We start from the raw sequence: 12,760 nt of genomic DNA, 5'->3' as shown, positions 1-12,760 counted from the left end.
CGATGAGGCTGCATGTAGCCACAGCTGTGACTTAGCATCGCTCTGAAGGTTCCAGACGGTGCAGATTGGAGATGAGGATCCAAAATTATCAGTGTTTACAGAGAGTGCAACTGTATACCTAGAAAACCCGAGGGACTCCACAAAGATATATGAGAATTAATGAGTTCAATCAAGCTACTTGATAAAAGATAGTGCTATAAAAATCAATAGCCTTTCTGTGTACCAACAATAGATGGAAAGTATTCAATTCGCAATGGCAAAAAGAAAAAAAAATCCTTGAAATAATCCTGATTTTTAAAAATGGATGACCTGTATAAAAATATATATATAATACTTTAAGGTGCAACATCAAGCAGAATGAAATAAGCTGAAAAATACACTATGTTCCTGATAAATACTGTAAATTATGTCAATTCCTCCTTTAGTTAGTTTCTAAGTTTAATTTACTATCAATCAAATTCACGAGGGATTTTTCTACCCGACAAAACAATTCTAAAATTCATTTGAAAGAATAAACATATGTGACCAGCCAAGAAAATTTTGTAAGAGAATACCAGCAAAGGGGGAAGTATCCAGCCAGATGTTCCAAAGCCACACAGTCCAACAGAAATAGAAATAGAACTCGAGCTTTATATGTAGCCATGTTTAAAAAAAAAAAAGACACAGGTGAAATTAATTTCAGTAATATATTTTATTTAAGCCAGTATGCCCAAAATATTACCATTTCAACCTGTAATCAAGACTTTAAAACGATCTATGAAACATTCCACATTCTTTTAGGGGGGTACTAAGTCTGAAATCCAATGTATATTTTACACTCAGGGCACCTCTCAATTCAGACCAGGCACATTTTAAGTCTTCAATAGCCTTGTGTGGCTTATAGCTACTGTATTGGACAGCGAAGCTTCGAAGTACTTAATACTTTGAATATTAGAGCCTTAAAGTTCTAATAATAAACACAGATTAGTATTGGTACAAGAACAGAAAGATGGAAAAGTAGAATGTATCTGTGGTACTGCTTAACCTGAGGTTTCATTTGCAACTGACTGGCGATGGTAGATACTATAATCCATAACATAGACAGATATAAATATACACCAGTATGCTCACAGCTCTCAAGCCCCTTTTCATCTTATGTCCAGAAGCTCTGTCCCAATCAGAATGGCCACTAGCAAGCCTTAGACAAGCCTTGCATGAAACATAAAGACACCCTACCGTCCATGTGCTCCCAATCCCTGCTTTCAAACAGCTGCATGGGAGGGATGGCAGCGCAAGGTAACGGGAAGGGCTGCAGAGCGTCCACGCCCTCTCTGGGCACTCACCCTCCCAGCACCTCCACGTCTTCACCAACCCAAAGCTCTCCAAACCTTGTCGTTTAGGGGTTTTCAAAGGAAAAATACCCGGGTGTAAAGATGACAGGCTTTAATACTTTGAAATACTTTTAATACATTGAAATTTCAGATTAGGGCTTTCAAAGGAAAAATACCCAGGTTTAAAGATGAATCCTGGACATTCTGCTCAGAGAGCTGGTGAGGACTGGTCCCTCCAACACGCATCTTTCCATTTCCCATCCCCTGAATTGAGGATGCAATCGGCGGGTCTCACACCCTGGCCCTGGTCCCCGCCTCCTGGGCCACGACACTTCCAATGCAGTCCCTCACTGCAGACGCGTGCCGGGTCAGCACACTGGACACTCAAAATGGCTTTGAAGAGTCACGCTGTGAGGTCGAAAAGTTAGGGTGCACGCAGAACAGCGCATGTAGGTTTGCATTGGTGAGGCAAATACCTATCCCTGGAGGAAGGACCGCTACTTCGTAATTCACAAGAGGAGGACCCCGGGAGGTGGACGAAACTGCCCAAACTCAGTTCCCGGGAGCCGTGACAAGCGACGGCCAGGCAGGAGAAATAGCCCACCCATTAGGCTGCAGACAGCATCAGAGAAACCTGCAGACAGCATCAGAGAAACCAAGCACTGCGCGGCAGTGGGGCCCGTGCCTCCAGGGAACCACAGTTAGGGCACAGAGTTGCAGTTTAAATGGGAGCGTCTCCTCTTTCTTGGTGGCGTATAAAGTAATGGTGTGTCCTGTAACTGATGGCACCTTAGAGCTAACGAGATGCAGACACAGCCACTGCTTTCTCACCCCCGGGCCTGGGGTAGGCGCCTGCTGCACACCCATCCTTTCACTGCCAGTGAAGTGCGTGCGGACAGAACCCATCTTTTGCTATTGGAGGAACTAAGGTTCACAGCATCGCGGTGCTTGTCCACCCTGTGCAGTCACGAGGGGCACAGCGGACCACATGACCCGCAACAGCCTCCAGCCCACACTAGGCCCCTGCTTCCCTGGGTTAACCCGTGAAATGCACAGGGCAGGGTGGGGATGGCGTAGAGCCTGCCTGGCTGCAGCAGCACCCAGGCGTTGGTCCCGGACACTAGGGTTCCCTTTGCCTCTGAGCGGAAGCTGTGCACCCCACTCTGCAGCCCTGGAGTCGTCGTGCAGTGTAATTGAAATTCATGGACAAGCCCGAGGAGCCAGCTCCAGGCTCGGTAATAACTTCTCCATATTAATGGCAGCACCGCAGACCCGGTGGACAGCTGACATTTAATATGAAACATACGCAGCAGAATGTGCAGCTCCTACCTGGATCCTCCCATTCCGGGGTAACCACCAGTAGGGGATGGGGGTGTCTAAAGTGGCGCCAAGATCGAGGGGGCTGGGGTCCTCCTCTCCCCTGAGAACCTCAACCCCACTTAAGGCCCCTCCTCTACAGAGTGCAGGAAACCCCTCCCGAGAAATACATGAACACATGCTGGCCCACGCGCACTCACATGCACACCCTCCCATGCAGACACACTCACATGTACACACTCATTCAGACATGCACGCACATATGCACCCCCACACGCACACCGTATGCACGTACCCCTACATGCAAGCCATGCAGAAGCAACACGCACATGCACACACTTCCACACACTCCCGCCATGCACAGGCCCAGGACACACGCACGTCCACGTGCAGCCAGCAGCCTGCTGTCCCGGCAGCAACACAGGGACCCCCAGGGCTGCCCAAGCCAGAGAGGCAGGTGGGGTAAAGAAGGACACGTCTGCCAGCACAGACCCAGGGTCCCAGGAGGGCCGCCACGCACACTTGCCTCTTTGGGTCTTCAGAAACCAGAGTGGGCAGGCCCAGACCACAGCTCAGGCAGCCACGAAGCAAAGCCAGCCTCGCTGCAGAGTGGATGTCCCTGGCTGATTCCCTTACTCACCCAGGTGTGGCCCCTGTGAGCCTCACAGCAGGCCTGGGTGGGGACCTGGCCTTCACCTCCCAGCTGACTCTGCACGAGGGCCTGAATTCACTCACTCACCCAGGTGTGGCCCCTGTGAGCCTCACAGCAGGCCTGGGTGGGGACCTGGCCTTCACCTCCCAGCTGACTCTGCACGAGGGCCTGAATTCACTCACTCACCCAGGTGTGGCCACTGTGAGCCTCACAGCAGGCCTGGGTGGGGACCTGGCCTTCACCTTCCAGCTGACTCTGCACGAGGGCCTGAATTCACTCACTCACCCAGGTGTGGCCACTGTGAGCCTCACAGCAGGCCTGGGTGGGGACCTGGCCTTCACCTCCCAGCTGACTCTGCACGAGGGCCTGAATTCACTCACTCACCCAGGTGTGGCCCCTGTGAGCCTCACAGCAGGCCTCGGTGGGGACCTGGCCTTCACCTCCCAGCTGACTCTGCACGAGGGCCTGCATTCACTCAGGCATGACTCGCGAAGTGCTGGGGACACGGGCGACAGGGAAGCCACGGCGAGCCATCGGGCAGGAGAAGCCTGCCGCACCTGAACAAACACATGGCTGCACGCATTGACCAGTGCCAGAAACACACCGAGCCACACAATGGAGTGCAGGCCGGGGCTGGGCAACACGATGCAGGGGTCCCAGGGAGAGCTGGCCTCACTGGGCTCCAGCTGAGACCAGCGCTGACTATGCCGGCCTTCCTGAGGCGCTGGGAGCCAGCTCCACTCTATCCCTCCCTAAAGGATTCCAGGAGAGACGCCGGCCCACACAGAGAGAACTTGCATCTGTATCTCCTAGAGCCTCGGTTTCCTACCTGTGAAATGGGGCCACGGTGGCTGGCTAACAGGAAGACCGCAGGGACTGGGTTCAAAGCCCCAAGCGGAGGTGGATGGTGTGGATGCTGCTCCCCAGACCCCCTCCCTGAGGCCGGCCGCCGCCTCCAGAGGCGCTGCTGGATTCCTCATGCATCTCTGTAGGGGCCCTCAGCTCACGCAGGGCAGTAGGGGAGGGAGTCACTGCCCCATCCTCCCATGGGCACCTGAGAAGAACGCTGGAGTTCTGCCTCCTGCAGCCCTTGCTCCCGGAGTCTCATTCCGGACCAGCAGAGCACGTGACTCAGGCCGGGGCTGGAGGGCCCTGGCCAGGTCACGTGAGCCTTGAAAGCCAGGCCAGTGGGTTTGGATTTTCTTAAGAGCAGTAAGAACCAGCGAGAGGTCTTAAGTGAAGGCGTGACATGAGTTGCTGCACGGTTTCTAAAAATCCCTCTGGCTGCAGAGTGGAGAAGGGTTGTCGGGGAGAGACCATGGAGCAGTGGGGGGCACAGAAGCAGAAGGTAGGGGTTGGTGCCAGGTGTGCAGGGAAGCCGGGCCTTGAGAGAGCTCTAGAATTGGAGCTGGCTAGGGGAGGGCAACCCTGGAAGGGTGGGGTCTGGAGGAGAGTGGGGAGAGCCATGTGACTTGAAGAGTATGGGGTCATCCAGGGAAGGGGGTTCCAGAGGCAGCCAAGCAGGCAAGCCTGGAGCCCAGGAGGACTTCTAAGCCCAACATGGGCTCTGGAGTCCAGGAGAAGGGTGGCCACAACCGTTTTCACCACCCTGCACAATTGTCCTCCTCCCTTCTTGTATGATAGGCCCCTCTTCATTCCAGAGTTTGGGAGTCTGTCCCTCCCCCTCAGTCCCAAAGGTGGGCAGGAGACCTGGGCTAGGCCCGCACCACAGCCACGGGTTTGAAGATGGGCCTCCAATCCCTCCCCCAACTCTCACAGGTGTCACCCAGAGAGGAGGGCTTTCCATCTCAAAGGCTGCCTCCTTGGAAAACAAGTTAGGCCTGGAGCCGCTGGTGGCCGGATGTGGTGGGCTGGGGGTTGAGGGGTGGAGAGCAATTCTGAAATGAACACTGAGAGGCAGGACTGAGAAATGGATGAGCCCCTGGATTCAGCCAGGCCTGAAGCCGACACTCCTCAAGACCCCCAGATAAGTGGGGCGATGGTGTCCCTTGTTTGTTTCATCCAATATGAGCAGGGGTTTCTGTCACTTAAACTGAGCAAGTCTTAAGGTGACAAGTATGGCGGAGGCTGAGACTGGCCTTAGCAGCTGTGTAGGCTGCTTGCAGCTGGGGCCCACAGGAGCCTCTGCTCCTACCTGGGGAGCCCCGACACCCTAGGGAACACAGAGGTTCCTGCAGCCCCTCTTTGGTCTTCCTGACAACCTCTCATTGCGATCCAGGCAGTGCCAAGGCAGGGTGGGAGGAAGGAAGACCCTACCAGCGGCAGCTGCAAATCCCAGGCGCCCCTCACCCCACTGCACAGTCCCAGGGCCCGCCCACACCTGCCTGATCTGCTCTAGCACCTGAGCCTGCTGGAGCCCAGTGTGTGGCCTCGAAGGCAACAGCTTTGCTGGGAAAAATGAAACTCAACTCGATCCCTTAGGCCAGCTTCCGACTTCTCCCTGTGGCCGTTATGACTCTTAATGTCCAGCAAGACAGAGTGGGTGCCCAGAGAGCAGCCCCGCAGGAGAGCCCCAGCCTGAAAGGCAGCAGCCCTGGCTTTCTTCTTGCCGTGCGACCTTGGGTCTCTCTGAGCCTCAGCCATGCGTTGGGGCAGCTCTATCTCACAGGGTTGTGGGGTTCACATCAAGCACCCAGGGAAGGGCATACACTTCCTCCTTTGGGCCCCAGGATTGGACCAGGCCTTGGAGGGCAGACCGTCTCCACCGCCCAGCCCATGGAGGCTTCATCCACCGCTGCCCAGCCTGGCAGGAGAGGATCCCCGTGCTGCCCTGAGTGGGGAGGCAGAGGCGGGAAGGGTTGCTTCCATCCCACGGAAGTCCCAGCTGCAGTCTCCCACCGGTGAGGACTTAGGCCACCCCTAGGAGCTGCAGCCCAGCGCAGGTCACCAGCCAGTCGAGGCCACTCAGCTCCCAGGCCTGCTCCCGGTTCCACTCACACTGACGATGGTCAAACCCACAACGAGAATGTCTCCAGGAGTCAAATAGGAAAGGTGGGAAATGTTTTAAAGAAATGCATTTTAAAAATTCTTTTTGTAGGCATGCAGGAAAAGGCAACAAAACGTAGCGAGCCTGGCCTTGGAATCAGCCAGATTTGTGTTCAAATACTGGCTTCGAAGCTTGAAGCAAGCTATCTCGACTTTCGGAGCCTCGGTTTATTCATCTGTAGAAGGGGGATGATGTCGGGATTATGTTCCATAGGGTGCTGTGAGGATTAAACAAGGCAAGGTGGCATAGGGGGCTCAGCTGAGAGCCTGGCACACAACATTAATGGGAACACAGTCAATTGTCACTTGCCATCATTACCTTTTACACCAAAAGGCTTCTCATTGGGTTTTTAATGAGCATGTAAAAATCATGTGAAATTAGCACACCTACCACGCTGCCCAGGAGATACTAGAAAACTCTTCCGTAGCAATGTGACGCACAAGAACCCTCTGTGCAGCGTGTTTTGCTCATGCCTTATGCAAAGGTACATTTTGCTGTGGATATTATGAATAACCCCTCGCTGTGGATATTAACCCTCTCTGTGGATATTATGGATAACTTCTGTCTAGTCACTCAACCTCCCAGAGCCTGAGTGTTCCACCTGTAACCGGGGATGAGATACCTCCCCGACCGGGGCTCTGTGAGGACAAGAGGCGCCCTGTATAAAGCCCAGGTCCTTAGCAAAGAAGCCTATCGTGGTAGCAGCAGAGGGGGTTTAACAGCAGAACAGACACATACGCAGCAACAAAGTCAGAAAAGGAAAGAAGAGGCCGGGCACAGTGGCTCAGGCCTGTCATTCCAGCACTTTAGGAGGCCAAGGTGGGCAGATCGCCTGAGGTCGGGAGTTCGAGACCAGACTGATCAAAAGGAAAGAAAGAAGGAAGGAAGGAAAGGAAAGGGAAAGGGAAAGGAGGGAAGGAAGGAAAAAGAGAAGAGAAGAGAAGCGACCAGAAAAGAGGCCGGGCGCAGTGGCTCATGCCTGTAATCCCAGCACTTTAGGAGGCTGAGGCGGGCAGATCACAAGGTCAGGAGATCGAGACCATCCTGGCTAACATGGTGAAACCCCGTCTCTACTAAAAATATATTAAAAAAAAAAAATTAGCTGGGCGTGGTGGTGGGTGCCTGTAGTCCCAGCTACTCAGGAGGCTGAGGCAGAAGAATGGTGTGAACCCAGAAGGTGGAGCGCTTGCAGTGAGCCGAGATCGCACCACTGCACTCCAGCCTGGGCAATAGAGTGAGACTCCATCTCAAAAAATAAATAAAAATAAAAAAGAAAAAGAACCAATGGTACTATCCAAGGCTATTGTTCAGTGACAGCATTCAATGCCACTCAGGCAGGTCCCAGCTCCTCTTCCAACCCCAATATTCTTCGCAGCTCTGTCTGGTATATGGGACACCTCAGCAGGCCTGTCCTGCCCAGACCAGTCCACACCTGGTACCTCTGCACACGCTCCTCCCTCTGCCCGGGTTGCCAACCTGCGTCTTTTCCAGCTGGCCACTCATTCTTCCAGCCCCCATTCAAACAGCCCCCCCCCTAGGAGCACACTCTCCAAGTCTTGGCCAGAGTGTCCATCAGCCACCCTGACGACAGGAGCCCTGGGTGGGTCCCAGAGCTGCCTAATCGCTGAGCAGTACAGGGGATAAACACATGAGAAGGTGCTGGCTGAAAAATGAATCCCCAAATGAACTGCTGAATGAATGAAACAGTGACAAGTCCTCCCCAAAATGCTCTCCATCAGGAATGCATAGTACACAGGTGTTGGCCCACCAACAGACTGCGACCCCATGTCAACTCCCACCACCTCACCTCACCCTAAGTCCGCAGCAAGCATCTCCTTTCATTTAGGAAATTCACCTCCAGCGTAAAATGGGACACGCCTCTGAGGCCCAGGATGTCCTCAGAGACAGTGGGCAATGTCAAGGGCTCGCCATTTTAACCCAACTCCTCCAGGGATATTTACAGTTGTTTGCAATATGGCCAAGTTCTAACTAAATCCAGCCAAAGGCAGTGATTTTCCAAAGCAACAAGTGATATTTTCTGTGTCTCCATAAAAAGAATGGCAGTGGTTGCGGAGCCCTGGTGTAATTGCCGGCTCTGCAGACTGTAGGATGAGCCCGAGCTGCCCGAGTACGGGCGTGCTCAGGGGCCATGGGGGCTGGGAGAGTGGCCACTCACTGGGAGCAGGAGTGCCCTGAGTAGCAATTAGAGCGGAGCCCATGGTGGGCGGCTTCAGATGTCTGGCCAGCACAGTCAGCCTGACCACCACACACCCAATCCAAAATAGAAAACTGCAGTGGCCTCTGCTGTGTGCCAGGCCCCGGGCAGCCGGACAGAGCACCGCCAATGTCAGCCTCCTCCCTCAGCATCGATCCAGGCTTCCTCTGAGGCCCCCTTGTGCTGAGCCATGGTCCCTCCTGCCCTCTCCAGGAAGCAGAGCTTCCTAGAGCTCCAGTCACAGGACTACAGAGGCCCAGGCAGTCTCAAAAGGGACCCCCTAGCCTCTCTCTTGTCCTTCAGGGGCTGTCCCCAAAAGATCGAGCAGTTCATGGGCACTAGAGCTTTCATTTCCAAATGCACCCCTCAGCTCAAAATAGAGAAAACCAACTTTTCAAAGAACCAGCTGGAGTTCAACAGGAAGCCACAGCAGAAAAACCAGTGATTCCCGGTCAGCCAAGGGGCAGAGGGCTAACTGGGCATTTCAGCACCACTGCCTGCTCCCTGAGCTGGTATTACCCGCACGCAAGGGAGCAGGAAGACTGACTGCCAGCCCATAAGTCCACCACACACATATCACGCATGCCAGTATGCACAAGGACGGACACAAACTCAACAGATGCTCAACACACTAACGTGCAGAAACCCAGACACATACGTGCACAAGAGACACTGGCACACGCACATGTTCATGCAGGTGCACAGGCACCCAGATGCAGGTACACACCAACGTTCCAGAACACATGTGCACACACTCACAAAGGTACACACACATACACGGACCCACCCCTGGATGCACGCCAGAGACCTGTTCAGGCAGGCAAAAGAGAGAGGCGCACGCTCCTGCCTGCTGAGCCTTTTGGAGACCCGGGCGCTCCCCTTGCATAAATGGCCCCCTGCTCAGACCAGTCAAAACAACCTGCTTTCCAGCCAAGCCCTTCAGTTGGAGCACGAGGCTCACTAAAGCACAGGAAGGGCACGGAAAGTCCTCAGCGCAGGCCTTGCCCTCCCAAGGGACTCCCAGGTAACCCTTTTCCAAAGCCCAGGCGAGAGCAGCGGAGAGAACGGAGCTGGAGAAGTGCGTACTCACCAGCCCATCGCAGTTGCTGAGCGCCACAGAGGAGGCTTCGGCTAGGCCGGCCACGTCTCCGACGTACAGACAGCTCCCGAGCAGGGGCTCCACGCGGGTGGTGCCCGTCTCGCCCTGCCACTCCATAGTGGCCCCGGGCGCCACGAGGCGGGCGTTGGGCCGCAGCCGCAGGTGCAGGTCTCGGCCAAAGACCGTGACATTGTAGAAGAGGTGGCTGCCAGGGTCCTCCTCGTTGCCTCCGGGGAAGCTCGGGGTCCGGACCGGGGCGGTCCTGCGGGCTCGTACCCCTGCTCTGGCCGTAGCTGCCGACACCACGTGGGACACCAAGCGGCCCTGGGCGTCAGTGCGCACGGGCACCGCCAGGATGCGCTCCGCTCCGTGCCCCAGGGGCCCGCCTGCAACGGGAAGGGGCGTTAGATCGGCGGAGACCACGGAGCCCCAGAGCCTCAGAGACCCGCCGGCAAGCCACGCCCCCCAGACCCCGCCCCACTGCGAAGGGAAGGGGCATTCCGCCAGGCGACCCCAGAAGCCAGCCTGCACCTCCCCGGCTTTCCTGCAGCCGGGAAGGGGCGTTAACAGGGCCACCACTCCGGGGCTCCGCCACTCCCCAGCCCTTCCCTCCTCCGGGGACCTTGCCTGCCAAGAGCTCTGCCCCCTGCCCCGTTCAGGGTTGGGGCTCAGTGGGAACCTCCCTGTGCCCGAAGGCACGACCCCGTCAGAGAGTCCCCCGACCCTTGCACCTACCGTCCTTGGCAGGACGTGGAGCTGCTCGGAAGCCATTCCGTGTTGGTCCCCTTACCCGTGTGCCAGGACCCCTCGGCCGGCCCCTGCCGCCCGAGTGCCCTCACCGCTAGCCTCCCGAGCGGCGGAGTCTCGGCTTCCCCGAGCACGAGCGGCCTGTCCTGCCTGTCCAGCTCCCGCTCAGCCCGCTGCCGGCCCCGTCTCCCCGAGCGCCCGAGGACTGGGAGGGGTGGAACAGGGTCCCTCCGATCTCCGGGGATTCCCTCCGGGGCGCCCCAACCAATCCTTAGGGCCCAAGGCTACGCGCTCGGCAACCGGCTCCTCCGGAGCGTCCCCGGACGCGAGCCCGGGCGCCGCCTCGCCCTGGCTCCCCCACGGACCCGCTGGGGCTGACTCTGCGCTCTCGGCCGCGGGGCTTTTCCCGGCCCTCCGTCCCCACCCTCCGAGACTCAGGAGCCGCCAGTGCTCCGAGGCTCCCCCGGCCCAAGGCGCTCGGGTGCGGTGCGGGGCGCCCCCTGCGCGACCAACCCGGCCCCGAAGTTGGCCAACTTGGCCCCGGGCGGGGCGCGCGGAGTTTGCCCAAGTCAGGCTGGACGACGCCTGGGGAGGGGGCGGCGGGGCACGCGGGACAGGGCCAGGCCGGCGAGGGTCCCGGGGAGTAGGGGCCGGGCCGCACCTACCTGGGGGGTCGGCGGCAGCGGCGAGCCTGGCGTTCGCGGGCGGCGGCGGCGGCAGGAGCGGCGGCAGCAGCAGCAGCAGCAGCAGCAGCGCGGGGCAGAGCAGGCGGCGAGCGGCTCCCGCCGGCGGATCCATGGCAGCCGGACTGCAGCCGGGGCCCCGCACTCGCAGCCGGCGCGAAAGTTCCCCGCGAGCCGCCCAGCCCACATCTGGGGGCAGCTGGAGCCGCCCGCAGCTGCAGCACCGCAGGGCGCGGGGCGGAGGAGGCGAGGCGCGGAGGGGCGGGCGGGGGAGCGCGGAGGGAAGGCGGGGAGAGGGAAGGAGCGAGCGAGCGAGGGAGGCGGGAGGGAGGGAGGCGAGCGAGGGGGAGGGCGGGGACGGCGGGCGCCTCAGCCTGCGGTGACCCGGCGCATCTTGGCGCGGCCGCCGCCGCCGCCGCCGCCGCCCGCTTCCCTCTTCGCGCCGCCGTCGCCGCGGTGCCGGGCTCGCAGCGAAGCAGAGACACCCCGAGGCGGCGGCAGAGAAGCGCCGCGGGCCGGGCCGGGGGAGCCCCGCAGCCAGCACCCCCAGGCGCACAACCTCCGAGGAGCGGCGCCGGCCGAACGTCCCCACCTAGAGAGCCCTTGGGGTGCCGGGTCCCACCCATCAGCCCTGGAAATCAAGGGGTGCATCCCCCCCTCTCTGTGCTCTGGGGCAGGACAGGGTGAGGGAATGAAAGGGGAGGGGGAACTGACTACTGGGTCCAAGGTCTGAGCCAGGCCTAATGCCCAAATAGAGGCTGCAAAGGCCAGAAGATGCTGTTAGGAGGGTGCACCCAGGGCGCGACCCCAAAGATCAACTTTTGCCCTTACTGAGAGAGGCAAGGCTCCTTCAGTCCCCAGTTCCTCTTCCTCTGAAGTCCCTGTCCCCTGTCCCCCATCTGCCTTCCCAACCCTCCGCTGCAGCCTCAGCACAGCCTCTTCCTGCCAGACCTGGGCTCTCTGCCCATGAGCACAGCCAGGCTCCTGCCCTCACCTGTCCTCAACCCCACGTATGCATTCTGTCCTCCCGCCATTGCACTGCCGGCCCCCAACCTGAAATGGCCTCTCCAAGCTCTGCCTACCTTTTCCACCCAAGCATCCAAGGACACCTGGGTCCATTCTGGGGCCAGTTTGCTGTTAGAGCCCATTGCCAACCGGAACCCCTCCCCACTCCCTCCTCTCCAGCAGGGCCCTGATCCTCCCATGCTGTCTAAGCTCAGCGGCCTCTCTCCAGGGCCTGCCTGAGAGCCCCCTCTCAGGCTGTTGGACATCTCTGCCCTGGGACCCCCAATTTCTGCCTCACTTCCCCAGAGGGTGAACGCCCACCCCTTTGATTTTCTCATTTGCCCTGCCCCAGGCCTGTGTGGCCAAGGCTTTGGTCTTTGCCTTGGCCAGGGGCAGAGGACCCAGAGATGACTCAGGCCTCTCCCTGCTGGCCAGGAGGTCCCAGTCGTTGGGGGAAACACGACTTACACAGCAGGCTCTAACTGTGATCTCACGTCCTTGGTTCTTTCGATTCTGGGGCCTGGGTGTGAGGGCATCGCAGCTGGACAGCCATCTTCACCTGCAAGCTGTACTCTTTCTGTATCACCTAAGGGTGCCCGAGGCTGGATCCAGCTCCCAGGCATGGTGAGATGTCACATGAAAATTTAGATTGGTAACTTTGCTTGAGATATTGGAAGATGTGGCCACGCTAGCCCCACAGTCCTGCTTAGCAACCATTAAATGGG

The 12,760-nt window shown here is 57.8% G+C and overlaps 1 protein-coding gene across 2 annotated transcripts in view; it reads right to left on the bottom strand.

Moving 5' to 3' along the window:
* The window catches only part of ADAMTS2 (ADAM metallopeptidase with thrombospondin type 1 motif 2), a 239,709-nt gene extending 228,437 nt beyond the window's left edge, over window positions 1-11,272 (bottom strand). The window contains exons 1-2 of one of the 2 annotated variants that reach the window (XM_030824707.1): window positions 11,013-11,272; window positions 9,592-9,986 (exon numbers count right to left, since the gene is read on the bottom strand). In XM_030824707.1, coding sequence (XP_030680567.1) covers window positions 9,592-9,986; window positions 11,013-11,145 — 528 coding nt within the window. In that variant the 5' untranslated portion in view covers window positions 11,146-11,272. The remainder of the gene's footprint in view (window positions 1-9,591; window positions 9,987-11,012) is intronic. The other variant, XM_030824715.1, reaches the window with a different exon arrangement.
* Window positions 11,273-12,760: the final 1,488 nt, after the last annotated feature.

The sequence above is a fragment of the Nomascus leucogenys genome, chromosome 2 (genome assembly GCF_006542625.1).
Source record: "Nomascus leucogenys isolate Asia chromosome 2, Asia_NLE_v1, whole genome shotgun sequence".
Lineage (NCBI taxonomy): Eukaryota > Metazoa > Chordata > Mammalia > Primates > Hylobatidae > Nomascus > Nomascus leucogenys.
Note: the sequence above shows the minus strand (reverse complement) of the source record. Positions and strands in the feature narration are given on the sequence as shown.